Source organism: Tetrao urogallus, assembly GCF_951394365.1.
Source record: "Tetrao urogallus genome assembly, chromosome: 2".
Taxonomy (NCBI): domain Eukaryota; kingdom Metazoa; phylum Chordata; class Aves; order Galliformes; family Phasianidae; genus Tetrao; species Tetrao urogallus.
In genome coordinates, this window is record NC_136814.1 from 42,000,794 (window position 1) to 42,016,680 (window position 15,887).

The 15,887-nt window shown below is 38.7% G+C and overlaps 1 protein-coding gene across 3 annotated transcripts in view; it reads left to right on the forward strand.

Moving 5' to 3' along the window:
• Nucleotides 1-15,887, forward strand: part of RPS6KA2 (ribosomal protein S6 kinase A2) — a gene marked incomplete at both ends in the record, with an annotated part of 258,686 nt that overhangs the window by 166,578 nt on the left and 76,221 nt on the right. For all 3 annotated transcript variants that reach the window (XM_079550851.1, XM_079550852.1, XM_079550853.1), the window contains 2 exons: nucleotides 577-693; nucleotides 4,460-4,541. In XM_079550851.1, coding sequence (XP_079406977.1) covers nucleotides 577-693; nucleotides 4,460-4,541 — 199 coding nt within the window. The remainder of the gene's footprint in view (nucleotides 1-576; nucleotides 694-4,459; nucleotides 4,542-15,887) is intronic.

Here is a 15,887-nt window from a genome sequence, read left to right on the forward strand (position 1 = left end):
TCTTTTTCCCTACCACCTTGCTTTCACATCTAAATCTTGAATTTGTTTTCTGTTTAGAAGGATTCTGATAGTAATCTTCCATTCTTCAAGTAAATTGGAAGATGTACTTTTAACAATGCCTTTCCTTTGTGGTCTACTCATAAGAATTACTGCTTCAGACTAAAGTGATCTTCACTTTTTAAGATGAATTCGAAGTGATGCTTTGAGCAGGAATGAGAAAGTATGTGGAAAGAAGTGTACTGGATCCTCTGTACTACTGATGCGGGAACATGACACTATGTTAGCAAGGTCTGTGACGAGCACTGAGCTCTGTGGTATATCTCTGTTTCAGTTTGCTATACCTTTATTTAGACATAATCTTGAGATTGATAAACAGGAGGACGTCCTGATATCCCACCCATTACCCTGTCCTGCCTGCAAGAGGCACATGGTATATTTGAACAAATATTTGCTTATATTTTCCAAATTTCGTAAATGATTATAGCTTTGCACAAGATGAGATTTTGATTAACAGTATGTTTCCTTAGAATAATGGTTCTGATTTGGCAATGATGTTTTTTGTTGTTTCCTTTACAGGAAGAAGGTATTGTGAAGGAAATAGACATCAGTCACCATGTGAAGGAAGGTTTTGAAAAAGCAGATCCTTCTCAATTTGAGCTGCTGAAAGTATTAGGACAAGGTTCATATGGAAAGGTAATTTTTAATGCCATCTAATCACGTAGAGCAAGACTGAAAATGCTGTGTTCTTTCTCTGAGTTCATTTGCACTGATAACACTGCCTATACATATTGTATTGTAAAGGCAGATAAGCCTCTTCTGCCTTCATTTTAATAATCTGTCCTTTGCTGGAATTCTGTATATAGAACAGTTTAGAAAATAACGTTTCTGGCTCTGGATGTAGTCTAAGGAACAGAAGTAAGCAGGGATAGTGAACAGCATTGTTTATAAAGTTATACTCCTTTCCCTCTTTCTAACCTATCCACTAGTTAAGTAAGCATGCTACTGCTGCTCAGTTGTAGGAACACTGATAAGCTTAAAAGAAGTTTGCTTCCCAGTTTCTGCTGAGGGCAGATGTGATCACAAGCATATTTCAAAGCCCCCGTCTTTCACCCTGCTTGTTACCTCACATTGATTTTGTAAGAAAAGCTGCTTTCTTAGGCCTAGATGCTAAGCACTTAATTTTCATCGCAGTGTCTTTGTTTTGAGTTTTGACACCTATAACCAAGCTGTTTTTCCTTGTATGTTTCACTGCCAAGTGACTATAAAGTGTATGTGTATACATACTGTATACATAAAGCATGTGTATAAAAAAAAAAATCGTCTAGATGTATGACCAGCTATTGAGAAACAACATTTTTATCTTAAGTCCAAGGCTTTTCTCAATCCCACAGGCAATTCTTTTTCAAAAGGATGTGTTATTTGCAAATGAGAATAGGAAGAAAAAATTGAGAGAAAGAAGGGAGATTCATCAGTTCATCATTAAATTCTTTCCATGGTTTAACTAAATTAGCCTTTGAAACCTGTGGAAAGGTGAGCCTAGTTTACACCAAACATGGAAATCATATTTTCAGTGCTTTTTAAATTTTAGTCTATTTCATAAGTATTTCAGAGATGGATCATTCCAGTTAACTTGAAGCACTGATTCGTACCTAAAATGTATTGAGGTCCTAGCAAAAGCTGAGAACCATGACAATAAGCCACGATCCTCAGTTTTATTCATGAGGGGAAAAAAAGAGCTATTTTGAATGTATTTAGTAGCTTTCTGAGTATTCCAGAATTATGCTGATAGGTAGGGTTGTTAAAAGATCCCTGAGATGAGAGACATCAAAAAAATAGGCATTCACTACCAAGTTTTGATCTAGAGAACTGCTTAAGAGCACTGTAATGATATTTGGGTTTTGAATGTCTTAGATTGTACTGACGTATTTCGTTATTAACTGTCAAATTTGGCATTCTAGCTTCAGGCACTGTATAATTGAAATGTCTAGCCTCTGCTACCACTTCCTAAAATGAGATCAGGTTTCTGTGACACATTCCCTTGATTTGCTGCAGGATCAGTATATGACTGCGGATATTAGACCTGTCTGGAGTTGTGTAATTGTAAGACACTTTAGTATCTTATGTGAAATTGGTCAGTAAGTTCACAAAATCATCATAGACACAGAGGAACGAAGTCTGATTGGAAATTTTTATGCAGTCTGTAAATTTTCATCACTTCAGTATTTCAGCTGATAGCTCAAATCTGTAAGTCTCTGGGGATGCAGAGCTGTTTTTCAAGTTGTTCACCTGAGACCTACATCATTTCCTGCAGAATTAAAAAAAAAAAGTCTTTGGTTTCAGAGGGAGTACACTCAACACTGATGAAAGTCACAGCACTTGCTTAGGTTTCTGGATTGGGATTTGGGTGTTGTACTCAGTACTCCAGCTAAAGGACTCTTGCTCATTCTATCAACACATTTGCTTATAACCTAGGTTGTTTTCATGCAAATCATACTAGAAAGTTGAAATTCTGCTCAGGAATATGCCCATACAATTCTGTTAAATTATTAGTTTAAAGCTAATATAAAGAGATGATATAAATTTTGAGATTTAGCATTTTCTTTCTTTTTTCTTTTTTTTTCTACTTCAGAAATAAATCCATATCCATTTTTGCACAATAATAATAATGCTAAAACTCTAGCGTTTTGGCAAAACTACTTTTAGATTTTTCTTCCCCTATAAAGCAATGCAAAAATTAAACCTTTGACTTGGACTGGGTGGAAAAATATCCTAATATTTCTCTTTCTATCTGAACTTCTAAATGAATTGACTTCCTGTTAATATTAATTATTGGAGCAGCTGAGCTTAATTTATTATGAACGTTAATGAAAGCACTTCAGAAATTCTTACATGTTCCTGTTGCATTCCAGATTTCATATTTGTTTCTGCAGTTGTGAGTACCAGAGGTACTTGCACGTTCTTCAAACTAGGAAACAGGAGACAGGAATCAGCAACATCTGCCCAATCTCAGTGAGTTAGGGGAGCTTAGCTGTAGAGCTGTACATATCTCACATGCACAGGAAACATCTTGAGAATGAAAGCCTCACCAAAAATGTATCAGATCATATAGCAGAAGTGTTGTAGCTGTGATGTTGTGCAGATGTAAGAGCTCTGGTTAAGGTGTTCAGAGAAAGAATTTACTTATTTTTCCTTCAGCTTCTCTGGATGGCTGTTAAAAGTTATCTTCTCCCACAAACCTTTTTCTCAGAGAGTGCTTGAGAAAATTGTAGGTTTTTTACAGTTTTTTTTTGTTTGTTTGCTTGGTTTTTTTTATTTTTTTATTTAAGAAGGAAGTGTATTTCAACTTGCAAATAATGTGCTAGAAATAGACTTCCTCCTTTCTTTTTTTGACTTTTCATGTTTTGGATGAAGGCAATTTGCAAGGCTGTGTGGTTCATGAATAAATGATGAATTAAAATAGTTGCCACAGATTTTTTGCAATCCAAGTAGACGTTCTAGAGTAAAATAATTTCATTTAGACTTTAATTCCTGTATTTATATGTATATGTTACGTATGTGGGCTTTGCGGTGCTTTTTTGTATTTGGCTTTACTTCCACTTCTGTCCAGTAGTAAAGGTGCTGAAATAACAGTTGAGCCCCTGCTGTCATGTTGCTGACCTCTGCAAACAGTGTGTCCTGAGGATCAACTAAAATATTGTCTTATTTTCAAATATTAAAATACTGAGCATCCTATAAAGACTGAACTAAGTTATGGTTTTCTTTTCTGTTGTCCTCGTGTTCAGACTGACTCAGAGTCAGATAAGAATAGTCTCATGGAGTTAAACAAACAAACAAAAAACCAACAACAAAAAATCAAAATTTTATCTACAATTTATTTTATTCCAATTAAAAATTTACACTGTCAAAAGTTGTAACATAGGACATTGTAACAAGGAAAGATGTCTTTATTATAATAACCTATCAAATTTTCCTACCTTTTCTCGAGTATGCCTGAGCAAACTTCCAGCTGTAAAAACTTTCTGCTTCCCTTACTTTTTACGTTAGTCATCTTTCATGATTTATGACAGAAGCTACACCTTTTTTTCCTTCTTAATTTAATTGCTGAAAATAATTTTTTTAAAAAAATTCTGTATTCCTAAGCTCAAGCAAGACATCACCTTTTTCATGTAAAGCTGTTCATAATGTGTAGAAATGTGCACACATTGTTTATGACTACTCACCATCTTTAACTGAATCTTAAAGAGCTATTAGTAATACTGAAAAGCTGTCAGAAAGTGAAGGCTTAAAACAGAAGCTTTCCAGAACTAGCTCAACCAATTGCAGGTGAAATATATAAAGTGCTTTCAGCCAGGAATTTTCATTGGAATTCCCAAAATTTAGTATATGTTTCCCTATCAAATGCTGCAAGGTTCATAACTAAAAGCTTGGTACCCATTTACACAAATTGTTCTTTTTACAGGTATTTCTAGTGAGGAAGATCAAAGGATCTGATGCAGGCCAGCTGTATGCCATGAAGGTACTTAAGAAAGCAACTCTGAAAGGTAAGATTTTGGACACTGGCTGCATTTCTGTGCTACTTCAACATCTGCTTTTCTTATCATTTTTGCGTTACTGCTGTTTAATGATATGCAGGAGTTTATCACCATAGCGAATGTTCTATGGAAAAGGTACACAGAATATGTTACCTACGCAGTATGAGAGCATGAAAACAGAGCAATGGTGCTTCCTACCATCTTGCTTGCTTTATTTTCTTACTGTTACTTCCAGAACTTTGCTGGGCATGCATTAAATTGTATCAGAATGACAGTATCTCTCTGCAGCTGAAGTAAATAGAATCAAATACTTTTAAATAAGGACGTTGCTGAAGTAGAGCATAATTCTTACTGGGCAGGAAGGCCTTCCAGGGGGTGCTTCTCACTACATGCCTGAAAATTCATGGAAACTTATTTTCAAGTGTGATGAGTCATTCTGAGGTTCTTAAGACCTTACAGTTTCCTAACTTGTGACCAGTCAGTATGTGGCCTTCACTGGTCTCAGGCCAAATGACTGATTATTAAAGCTGGTCATCCTTTTCTGGGGTCACTGGCTGCTGCAACCTTGCTATGACCACAAGGAAGTTTCTAGTAATGGGAGAGGTAGGTAGGACTGAATAATAAGTACATTAAGTTTCATCTCAACTGAAGCCCTTATTGTTTGTTCCTCCAGAGAGTTAGGAAGATCCATGCTTCTGCCTGTTTCCCTGACCTAGTACTACACTCTGCTTTTAACCCCCAAAAGCCTGTACATGTTGTTCTGAGTTTATTCTGTAAACTCAGGGCAGCTCTTTGACTTAATAAGACAGTAAGTGTTTGCACAGTGCAGAACTGTGCCTACGTGTTTATCCTCGAGTGAAGAGACCTAACTTTTAAATAGTTCCAATGACTTAAGAATCCAGATTTCTTTAGTGTGTATTGGTGTAGGGAACCAAAAGAAGAATGAAGCTACTGCTAATTGCCAGGAAATGTTTCAGCAGGTGGTGGCAGACAGATACAGCACTTTCCTGAGTACTAGTCAAGATAGGAAAGTCAGAAACTTCCAAGGTCTTTTCCCCTGCCACAGCCTTTGCAAATGAATATAAACTTGAAGTGATGCCTGTGTACGAATATTTTTAGTATGTAGATAGGAAAGTATTTTTTCTGGAAGAAGACTACAGTGTAGTCATTTCAATAGTAGTGGACTTAATACATAAAAGTAAAAGGGTAGGCCTGTGTATTAATTATGTGTAATAGAGTGATCTCTGATGTCTCAACCAATAGAGAAACAGATGAAATCAACTCTTGGAAATTTCCTCTGCGGTGAAAGCTGTCTCCTACAGAGTACTGCATCTGAAAAAGGACTGCATGATCCTCTGATGTAAATGCATATCAGAGATTTCTTTTTGTGTCTATTGAGAACTCACAACTTTTCACCTCATGTGTAAACTGGATTGTCTGTCTGTTTTCTGTGTAGATCTGGGGTTTGTTTAAGAGGAATCAGGTTTGAGTTGGGAGAGTTTCTTCTACAACCTCAAACACCTTATTGTTACTTATATATGATAGCTACATCTGTAATCTTAAATTCCACTGGAAAAAAAAATAGTCTATGTAATGGTAGTTTTTCAGGATATCTTAAAACATAGATGGTGATTTTAAACTATTCAAAATTGAATCTGTGTTACACCAAGAATAATTGGCACGTCTATATGTTTTCCGTGTCTACAGTTCTTTATAGCACAGAGCTGCTTCTGTTCTCCTCCATCAGCTTTTTACAGCATAATATTTATTAGTTTCTCAGGTGTGGGTGACAAGGTCCAAAAGTTGAAGTTGCTCTGTATTGCATTTCTCTCCCATTCAGACTACTTGCCTCTCTGACTGGTAACTCTAGGTTTGTCAGTAATCTCAGGATTGCTAGCACATTAGTAGGAGCTAATTTGTCCATACTAATTTTTATAAATAAGTTAAATTCAGCAACTATTTAACTCAAGGTGCAAAAATGAAGGCAAAACCCTGTTAGCACAGGGCAAGTGAGAAGAGCAAAAAAAAATGAAGATTGCTGTCAGTGAGCTTCCTTGTAAGTTCTGGCACAGAGATGATATTTCTGACAGCTTAATTTCATCTTTTAAGTGAGAGTGCTGAATTGCTGCTGCCTACCTACACTCAAAAAGGCTGCGAGTCACTTCAGTGTGAACTGTTTATTACCATGTCAAGTAATGGGAGCAAAGCCATAAGTACTTGTTAGCACTGCATTCAGTATTTACTGACCAAAGACATGCTATGAGATAAATTTCTGGATGATTTTCCTTCCTAATCTGTTCTTCACAGTATAATGTGGAGTGAAAACTTCAAAGCTCTAGGAGCCAGTGCCATTAACATGGTCACACTGTCACAAGTACCTTAGCAGTTCTTTCCTTTCGCAAAGCAAATTTGTGAAACATAAAATGGAGAAATGAGAAGGGGGGGAAAAAAAAAGAGAGGAAAGGAGCATGAAGAATTAAAACACACATGAGTAAGAATTTGAAGAAGTTAAATGCTTTCAGGAGTGAAGGGTTAAAATAGCTCTGTACTTTGAAACATCCATCCTGCCAAGGTGTTTCCCAGCCCAGGAGTAGGACTTTGGCAGTGACCAAATGAGGATGTGTAAGAAGCAGCAGAAGTACAAAATGGAGCTTACTCCAGTGTATCTACTGCTTCTTACCAAAGTAGTCCCTTGCTAGATAACATGACCCCAAATTCATCAACAGTGAAGGCTAATGTAAGAAGAGTATTGCAACCAACAGCCGCACTCTCCAAGTTTTTGTAGCTCAGATAAATTGGTTGATACAAAAGAGTCTTTGTAGATCAATTGCTTTTGTAGATCCAAGTTTGAAGAAGTCTGCCTAACAGCAGAATGATTCCAAAATCCAAAGTATTCCAGTTTAGATTGTAAAGATTTGCAAAGGCACATGCTGTAGATGCAAACATTTTTGTGGAAATGAAATTAATCTTTACCATATTAAAGTTTATGTTAAATGTGAAGTATGTCTGAATAAACACTGATAGGAACATGGATGTTTGAAAGAGAAAGCCACTGTTCCTGTTGGTTGTGAGAACATTGCACACTGAACATTGACTCCTGCATACTTCATTTCCTTTTGCAGGAGCTTGTGAATTAGATAATACTGTTAAATTCCATCTTAAAATGTTGGTTTTGTGTCATTTTTTTTCTTCTTGTAAATGGGATTTTTAGATTAAAAAAAAAAAAAAATCAAGATAATAACATTGATCTTATCACAAAATTATGGAATGGCTTAGATTGGAAGGGACCTTACAGACCATCTGATTCCAAACTCCTGATAGCAGCAGAGCTGCCACCCACCAGATCAGGCTGCCCAAGACTTCATCTGAACTGGTCTTCAGAGCCTCCAGGAGTGCAGCATGCACAGCTTCTCTGAGCAGCCTGTGCCCATGCCTAGCTGAGTCAGGTGTCTTGACTGTCAGTTCTGAATGCACTGGGAGAATGAAGAAATTGGGAGATAACAAGGACGGATTATTCTGTGTGTATGTGTGCCTTGAATTCATCATCAAGGCTCCATCAGCTTTATTGAAGGTGCTTCAGGATTTCATGAACAAGAACTGTTTACATTGTTTACAATGTAAGCTTCACTAAACAAGTGTGAAGTATTCATAAATCCCCCACAGGCTTCTGAGCTGGAATATAAGGGCTACCTCCAGAGCCTCAAAATTGAAGATGCATCCCTCCAGAAGGTATGCAATCTTACAGAAAGTGGCATGAAACCATGATTTATTGATATAATGCTTCTGAACTTCATAAGTATTACAATGAAGAGGTATGATCTAGCAAAAGTTTTGTGTTGGATTACGAGGAAGTAGTCTGCATCTGCCCATCTTGTTGGTTGTGTAAATGTCAGCACTGAAAGCTGTTTGACACTGAGAACTCAGATATTCTACCTTTTTCTGCTCACAGAGTTTAGCAAAGGTAATTTGTTTTGTCAAAAACTCTGAAGTGCTTTGCACTTTATGATCCCCCTCAAAGCCAGTAGGCTTATGAGTTTATAGTTGTGCTGACTGCGAGAGATGTTTATAGATGCAGTAAGCTCTGAGTGCAGCTCTGCTGACTCACAGAGAGCTTTCCCTGTGTTCTTAGGGATATTAGATAATTGATAATAATTGTACACTAAATTTAACAGCTAACTGAGGTGTCACCAGCTGGACTGTGATTTCCATCCAAACCATTGGAAAACTGTAGTAGTGGCTTCCCTGTTTGGATGTCAGCTGAAGTGGCTTCTTCAGTTCTGTTTTATGTGATTGAATTTTCCTGTAATATTTGTGTTGTTGATATCTAAGATGTTGAACTACAATGTTTTCCTTCTGCTGTGAAAGGAACAAAAAATGCAACAAAACAAAAATCTCAGGACAGATTAACCTCAGGAAGCAGGACTCAAAGAGCCTTCACCTGAGATAAACTTAGACTTTTGGTGCTCAAGTTTTTGTGGTGTCTAGTCCTATTAAATTTGGTCCCTATGATGGTGTCAGAGACCCTGCTACTTTTCTTGCTCTGACCTTTAGACTTCGGTTTATAATATTAAAGTGTTCTTCAAACTTTTTAATATCTTCCTTAACCTCTTATTATCCTCTTCTAAACACTTCATTGTGGAAGTCCTGACCACACATCCAGTTTCCTATGAGTACAAACCCAAGCAGAAGTCCCCTTCCTTCACTGTCTGAGGAAAGGACTACATGCCCAGTATCCTCAGGAAACGTTACAGTGCAGGCTGCTTTCTAGAAACAGCTTCTTGACTCAGATTCACCCTTAGTCTCAGATTTTCCTTATCCAGGGCTTAGTTTCTGAATGAGGAAAGGGTTCAGTACATGTCAGAGAGCACATTTACATTGTTTCTAAGAGGCTGTGGAGAATAATGTGTTCTTATAAGGAGAAAGAGTTGCAGCTGAGGGCCAACCTTACCATGTCAGCAAATATTACAGGGCATCTTCGCCTGTATATACTAGATGTTGACAGATGTTTATCTTCATAGGGTTTACTAGGAGCGTTAATGTGCATTCATTGAGACTGTAGCTTCTGGCTTAAGTACTCAATATTCTGTAGTGATTCTGTACAGTGTTTGGATGAGAAGGGAATGTTTTTCCCTATAAAAATAAACTGAGCATGCATCACTTAAAGATTTTATTATCTGTTTCCATGCAAGCCTTGTGGAATTCTCTTGTATAAAGTCCTGATTAAATTACAGCCTCTTCACAGTGCTAAATGCATGGTGAAGATCCTGTTATCGGGCAAAATTTCCCACTGTTAAGATGTTCATACAATGAACTCTGGATATTTAAAATGTTTTCTACTTTCCAAGGGAGAGTTTGGCTGTCAATGTTTTTGTTTTTTGTTTTTTTTGTTTTTTAAAAAAACAGACAAACAAAAAGATGTTGCTATTAATGGAGCTTTTTCTAAGAGCCTTCATGCAAATTTTGGCTGTCAAGTTCTTTAAGAGGTCCCAGTGCTAAAAGTGATTCTGAGATTGCAAAATAGCAAGTAGTTCCTACTGTCCAAAAGAGGACAGAATAAGTAAGCCTTCTCCTAACAACTGCTGAAAATTATAATCAGTTTCCCTATCATTTTCCATATCTTTCACATAGGATCACACTCTTCCACTTCTGTCATACAGTTTGTACATAAATGCAGCAGTACTGCCTAGTTCCTTCCTGTCTCCAGATTTGTTCAAGTACAATTCTCCTATTACAGTAAAATGAAAATGAAAATGTAGTACCCTGCATAGTTGTACGTTCATTTGGAACACAACTTCAGCTTAGTATCTTGCTGGCCAAGTTAGCCCAATTTTGTTTTCCCCAAAGCCCTGGCAACAGCACAGGGCTCACAAGAAAACCCCAGCCCTCTCCACGAGAAGTTCCATGCTGCAACAGAAACTGTGACAGAAGTTCTAGAATCTGGCAGCACTAGTGCTTTTGATTATGCCATGCTTTTGAAGCATTCTTTTCAATTATTCCCATTCCCTGTCCCTTGGTTTTCTGGGCACAGAAGTCTAGGAGCATACAAGCTGGGTTCTCTCCTAAGGAAATGAAACGAGGAGCATACTCAGTGCCCCCCAGGGCACACAGGCCAGGGAAATAGGGTGTGATGCCAGCTCCCAAGCAGCTGTGTAGCGTGGGAGACCTCAGGGCCAAACACCCACTGCTAATTTCTGCAGATTGCTGCAGTTACACCACACTGCATACTAATGTAGACATAGGTTTAAACTTTAAAGTAAAGTTTCAGATTTTGCAGTGCAGACTCCAAGAGCATATGTGTTTGTGCTTTTCACTAGATGTAGCACAGAGCTGCCTTAAATTATTCCATCTTTTTTTGCTGAGTTAACTTTCTCACAGCCTTGGCTTCTAACTTGAGTAGCTCCATAGGCCCTCTTAGCAGCAGCTGAAAGTGTTGCATATTCAGGTATTCATTTGATGATTCTCTGGAGCGTACAAAGGAGATTCAAACCAGAAAAAGAGATCACTGAAAATTCTGTTGGTTTCTTTGAGAGAAGAGGGGTATATTCTACACCTGTGCTCAAATTATGCAAGTTGTTCTAAACGTGTTGAGTCACACTCTTTTGTCAGTGAAATGCAGAAAAAGATGACTGAAAAAGAGCAGCAGTTCTTGCAGGCTATTCCAGCCAGGAAAGGAGTGATGACCCTTTTCTCAGGAATCAGTAGTCCATTATACTTTTTTCATTATTGATAGAAAAGACTGGTTTTCAAAATCGCCTTGTAATTTTCAGTCGATTTACCATGTAACTCTTTGAAATTTCATTTGGTATTGCCATTCTTGACACTGTGAGTAAGTATCATTGGAGACATTTTAAACTGCAGCTCCCATAGGTGCCATCAGTGAATAGGTTTCAGACTCAAACTCATTTGTCAAAGTCCCTGTAACAGACTTAATCAATGAGATTTCATTACTGGTTGGTTTCCCTTGGATCATTCTTTCTGTCATATTCATTGTGCTGTATATCTAGTGGCAGCTATTTGAAATTGTAGTTAATCCCAAATCGTTTGTCACTGAACAGAAAAGGCCACATTTGATATTTTCTATTATCAAGTAGCAGATTGCTATTGGTTGCTTTTATTGTGGCTTCAGGAACTGAGGGGCTACCTTGATGGTTGTCCTGAAGCCATGAGTGAAATGTGTATCCTGTTTAGTGAACGTAATGCAATTTCACTTTATCTGTAGAAAGCCCACTTCTACTAGGAAAGTACTGGGAAGTACAAAGGATTAGTCAGCCATCATACATCTTACCTACAATAGCTGGCAAGCACAGAATGGAGAGCATAGCTTGCTTTAATTGAAGCAGATCTACAAGAGTGATGTGAAACTCTAGCTTAATGAAGGAATCTGTGATGAGGTGCCTATTGCCTGTGTGAAAGGCTCTCCTGGGTGGCACCAACCACCAGCTGATCCCTAGATGCAGGGACTTTCTGGATTTGCAGTCATGTTGTTTAGATGTTGGAAGTTTGCTCATTTGGAGAATCCCATTCAGAGCAGGTTCCTAGGAAAAGCCAGTCCTTGGATTTGCTCATCATATGACTGCTCCTTGCACTGCTGCACGATGTCTCCAGTTTCTTATGGTTGCCCACAGCTGTCAACTTCCATTCTCTTTCTCTTCTGTATTTAGCTTCAGAATTAAACATAGTATTGATGGACAGGATGTACCTAGGCCAGTCTGGGTTTAGTAGTGCTAGTGGTCACCATTTTACTTTATCTGCTGCCCTCTTCCTTTTGCCTTTCTGCCTGACCAATCAGGAACCTTTAAATCTGCTTTGCAGATTTTATTTTGGCTTAATGTTGAGACTTATTTGTTGTTTTTATGTTGCGTTTTCTTGTCATTCATCTTGCACTGCCTTTAAGGGGGCTTGTAGGCTTCCTGCTTGCTTGTGCTTCTATTTTTAAGAAAACCAGTGCTGAAAAGAGAACCTATTATTGGTGACCTATTGAGTCAATTTGGCAGCATGTGAAGGGACTATTGCGAACCATTTTTAATCCTGTACTATCTCCCATGGTTATCTCTAGTCTGTGGGAATTGTGTGAGCCCAGAGAAGATTTGCTCTTTTGGCTACTACAGGTTTAGATGCTTTCAGTCTTCATCTCTTTGAATTAGTGTCAGGTAGTCTGTTCTTTCATGGCAGGCTGTGTTTGGTGTAGGAGCTGGTACCTCAGTTCAAGAGTTCCAAGACTTTGGTTCTGCCTGTGTCTTTGCTGCCAACTTGATTCACAAACACCAAGCAACTATTACTGCTGCTCCTCTTCTCAATCTCTATACCTGCAGTGTTAATCTAATAGTGCCAGCCTCCCCTTCACTGTGCTTGATGTCCACATGAAAAGTAATAGTCAGATGCTAATGATTATGTTATTAACACTCCTCCCCACTTAAATGTTATCTGTGGCATTATGCAATGTAATAGCTAAAGAATCCCAAACAAGAAATTGCTAGGCAATGTCTCTTCTGTATAATGCAATGTCTATTTGAAATAATCAGAGCTATGAATCAACTGTACTTCTACATAAAATTATAGCTGTAGTGGAAAGCTAAATTGGAAGTACAATGGCTAAATATCCCTGGGATTTTTAACATCACTAATGGACTCCGAAAGTCTTTGGCTGTGGTACAAAGCCATTATCTTTATGAAAAACATTTGTTGTTTGTTCAGTTCACTGAATAAGTTGGACCAGTTGGAACATCCAATGTAATTGCCATTTAACCAATTTCAGCTGCCTGCAACTGTAGTACTTTTATAGCTGGATGAAAACCGAATTCATAGCCATCCTCTGGGAGCTGCGTCCCACTGCTTTTACTGGTTCCCATGATAAAAAAGAAAATTTTACTACTTTCAAGCACGAGGACAGATTAATAGAGTTCAACAATGGCATTTGATGGCATTTCAAATCAGAATGACCACAGGAAGTAGGGGTTATTTGGGCCGGCAATAGTTCTCCTCCTTTGATTGTGTACAAATCTTCATGCCTGGCGCAGCTGGCCAGGCATGCAGTTCACACTTACTGCTGGAGGTGTGCTAGCACTCAGTTGCCTCTCTAGAAGGGAGATGGCATTATATAGGAGGCTACCATCTGGGATTTGTTTCAACGGAAGCGAAATTATTGTTTGTGGCTTTATACTCTTCATGTGGGTTGTACATGTCAGTTATGGTTTCCTCATGCCTGTGGCATTTGCTCCAATTTGGAGGTTTTTTGTGATGTTCAAAGAGAGGCCAGCAATCAGTGACAGTGACCTCCTTTCTGTTTTGTCCATAACATTTTCTATCAGCATGTGTCTGTCTTTTATACACTTGAAAGGTTTCCATGTCACAGTAATTTAACTGATGTTAAACTAATGGGAGATTATTTTTGTAAATTTAGGCAAAGTCTGAATTACTCAGATAATTGCACTGTGTCCTGGTCATCTACTTTTTATGCTGTGACACAGTTCCCAGTTAGTGGGCAATTGCAAGCATCAACGCCATTAGCTCAGATCTGCCTTTATGTTCAGATGGAGCACATTTTGATGTTGGAATCAGGAAATAACGGACTGGTTGAAGCTGGCAAGGCTGTCTGGGTGTATCTGCTCCAACCCCTGTGCAGCAGGCACATGGAGAGCAGGGGAGCAGGGTGCCTACCCAGCCTACCCAGCTTCAGAAGATCTCCAAGACTCCACAACCTGAGAAATCTGTAGCAGTGCTACGTCACTCTCTCAACACAGAAGTGCTGCCTGGCATTTGGACAGAACCTCCTGTGTCCTAGTTTATGCACTTTGTCTTTTGTCCTTGCACTGGGCACCCCGGAAGGAGCCTGGCTCTGTCCTCTTTGCAACCTCCCTTCAGACATAGACATAGACATTTATGAGATCCTCCCTGAGCCAGCCTTCTTCAGGCAGAACAGTCTCAGATCTCTCAGCTTGTCCTCATTGGAGAGATACTCCAATATCTTCGTAATTTTCTTGGCCTTCAGTTGGACTCCAGAGGTTATTATTCAATGACTGATCATTGTGAAGGGAATGAGATAGGGTCTAGTATTCTCCGCACCTTCAGAAAGCAAGCAGTAACATTGCCCTCCTCCAGCTGCTTTCTTCTTGAGGCTGCAAAAGAAGAGGGGTGCTCGGCTCTAACCATTCCCATGTGGCTTTTTAGTTCCCTATTTTTCCTTTGCTCTGCTGAAATATTATGACATAACTTTATAGACATTAATCCTGATGTAAATGACTGCTTTGTTTCAGTCAGTCACCCACATGATTGTGTACATTAGTTAGGGCTAGAATTTTTTTTTCAAGGGATCTTTATTCAGATGGAGTCCCTGCAACAAAGCATCACACAGAGCTAGATGCAGCCGCTTTCTGCTGCTACCAGACCAGGCTAATGTCTTGCTAAATCATTATTTAGATTTTTGTTCCCATTCTGTTCTAAGAAGTGTGCGATGAGGCTGCAATCACAGCTCTTTTCTCTGCTTCTAGTTGTTCGTTCTGTTAGGGTTTTGCCTGGCATCCCATACTTATATGTACCTTCTATTTATATTCCTTTCTTTCCTTGTATTTTGATAAATAATTCTTCTCTATCCATCGTGTTTACTTCCTTTAAATATTTATCTGCTCTTCTCCTGTCCCCTTTTAGACATTGCTTGTTAAGGTTTATGTTTAGCTCTTGGCAATTACCCAGTGACATAGGAAAACGGAAGATTTCCTCTTCTAGTTCAAACAGTCACAGATATTTTCAGAACTGTATACAGGGATGGAGATGTAGATGGTGAGATCCTATTAATGTCAATGGCAGTTTTACTACTGACTGTTTTAGGGCCATGATTTCACCCAGAAACTGTCTGAACAAAATCATATCTTCCACTGGTCTCCCTATACGGTAGTAAAGTCCAGGCTGAAAAACCTTTTGCAGTTGTTTGAGCAGTGCATCATCTCTCCTAATAGGAAAAAAAAGATTCCATTGGCCTTTTTACCCTCACTGTTTGTGTGGACAGGCTTTCCTAGTTGCAGCACTTTAGTCATAACTCCTTAATAACATGAGACCAGGCTTTTCCTTATGCTCTCATTTAGGATTTGACCATGCCTTGACTTCACACTTCACTTGCTGCTTGGGGTGGGGGGCTTTCACAGTGACAGACAGGCATCATAGAGATGCTCATTTCCAAGGCAAACATATCAGCTGAGCTACATAAAGCGTGTCTGCATAGCAAGTGCGAGCCTGGGCAAAGTGAAGCTTTGGTTTGACTGTTCATTGACATTAAACACTGAAATTTTCCTGAAATATCTGTATTCTAAACTCCCTGTCGTGCTGTGTGCAGGTAGCTCAGTGGGCTGTTTGCATGGTTTG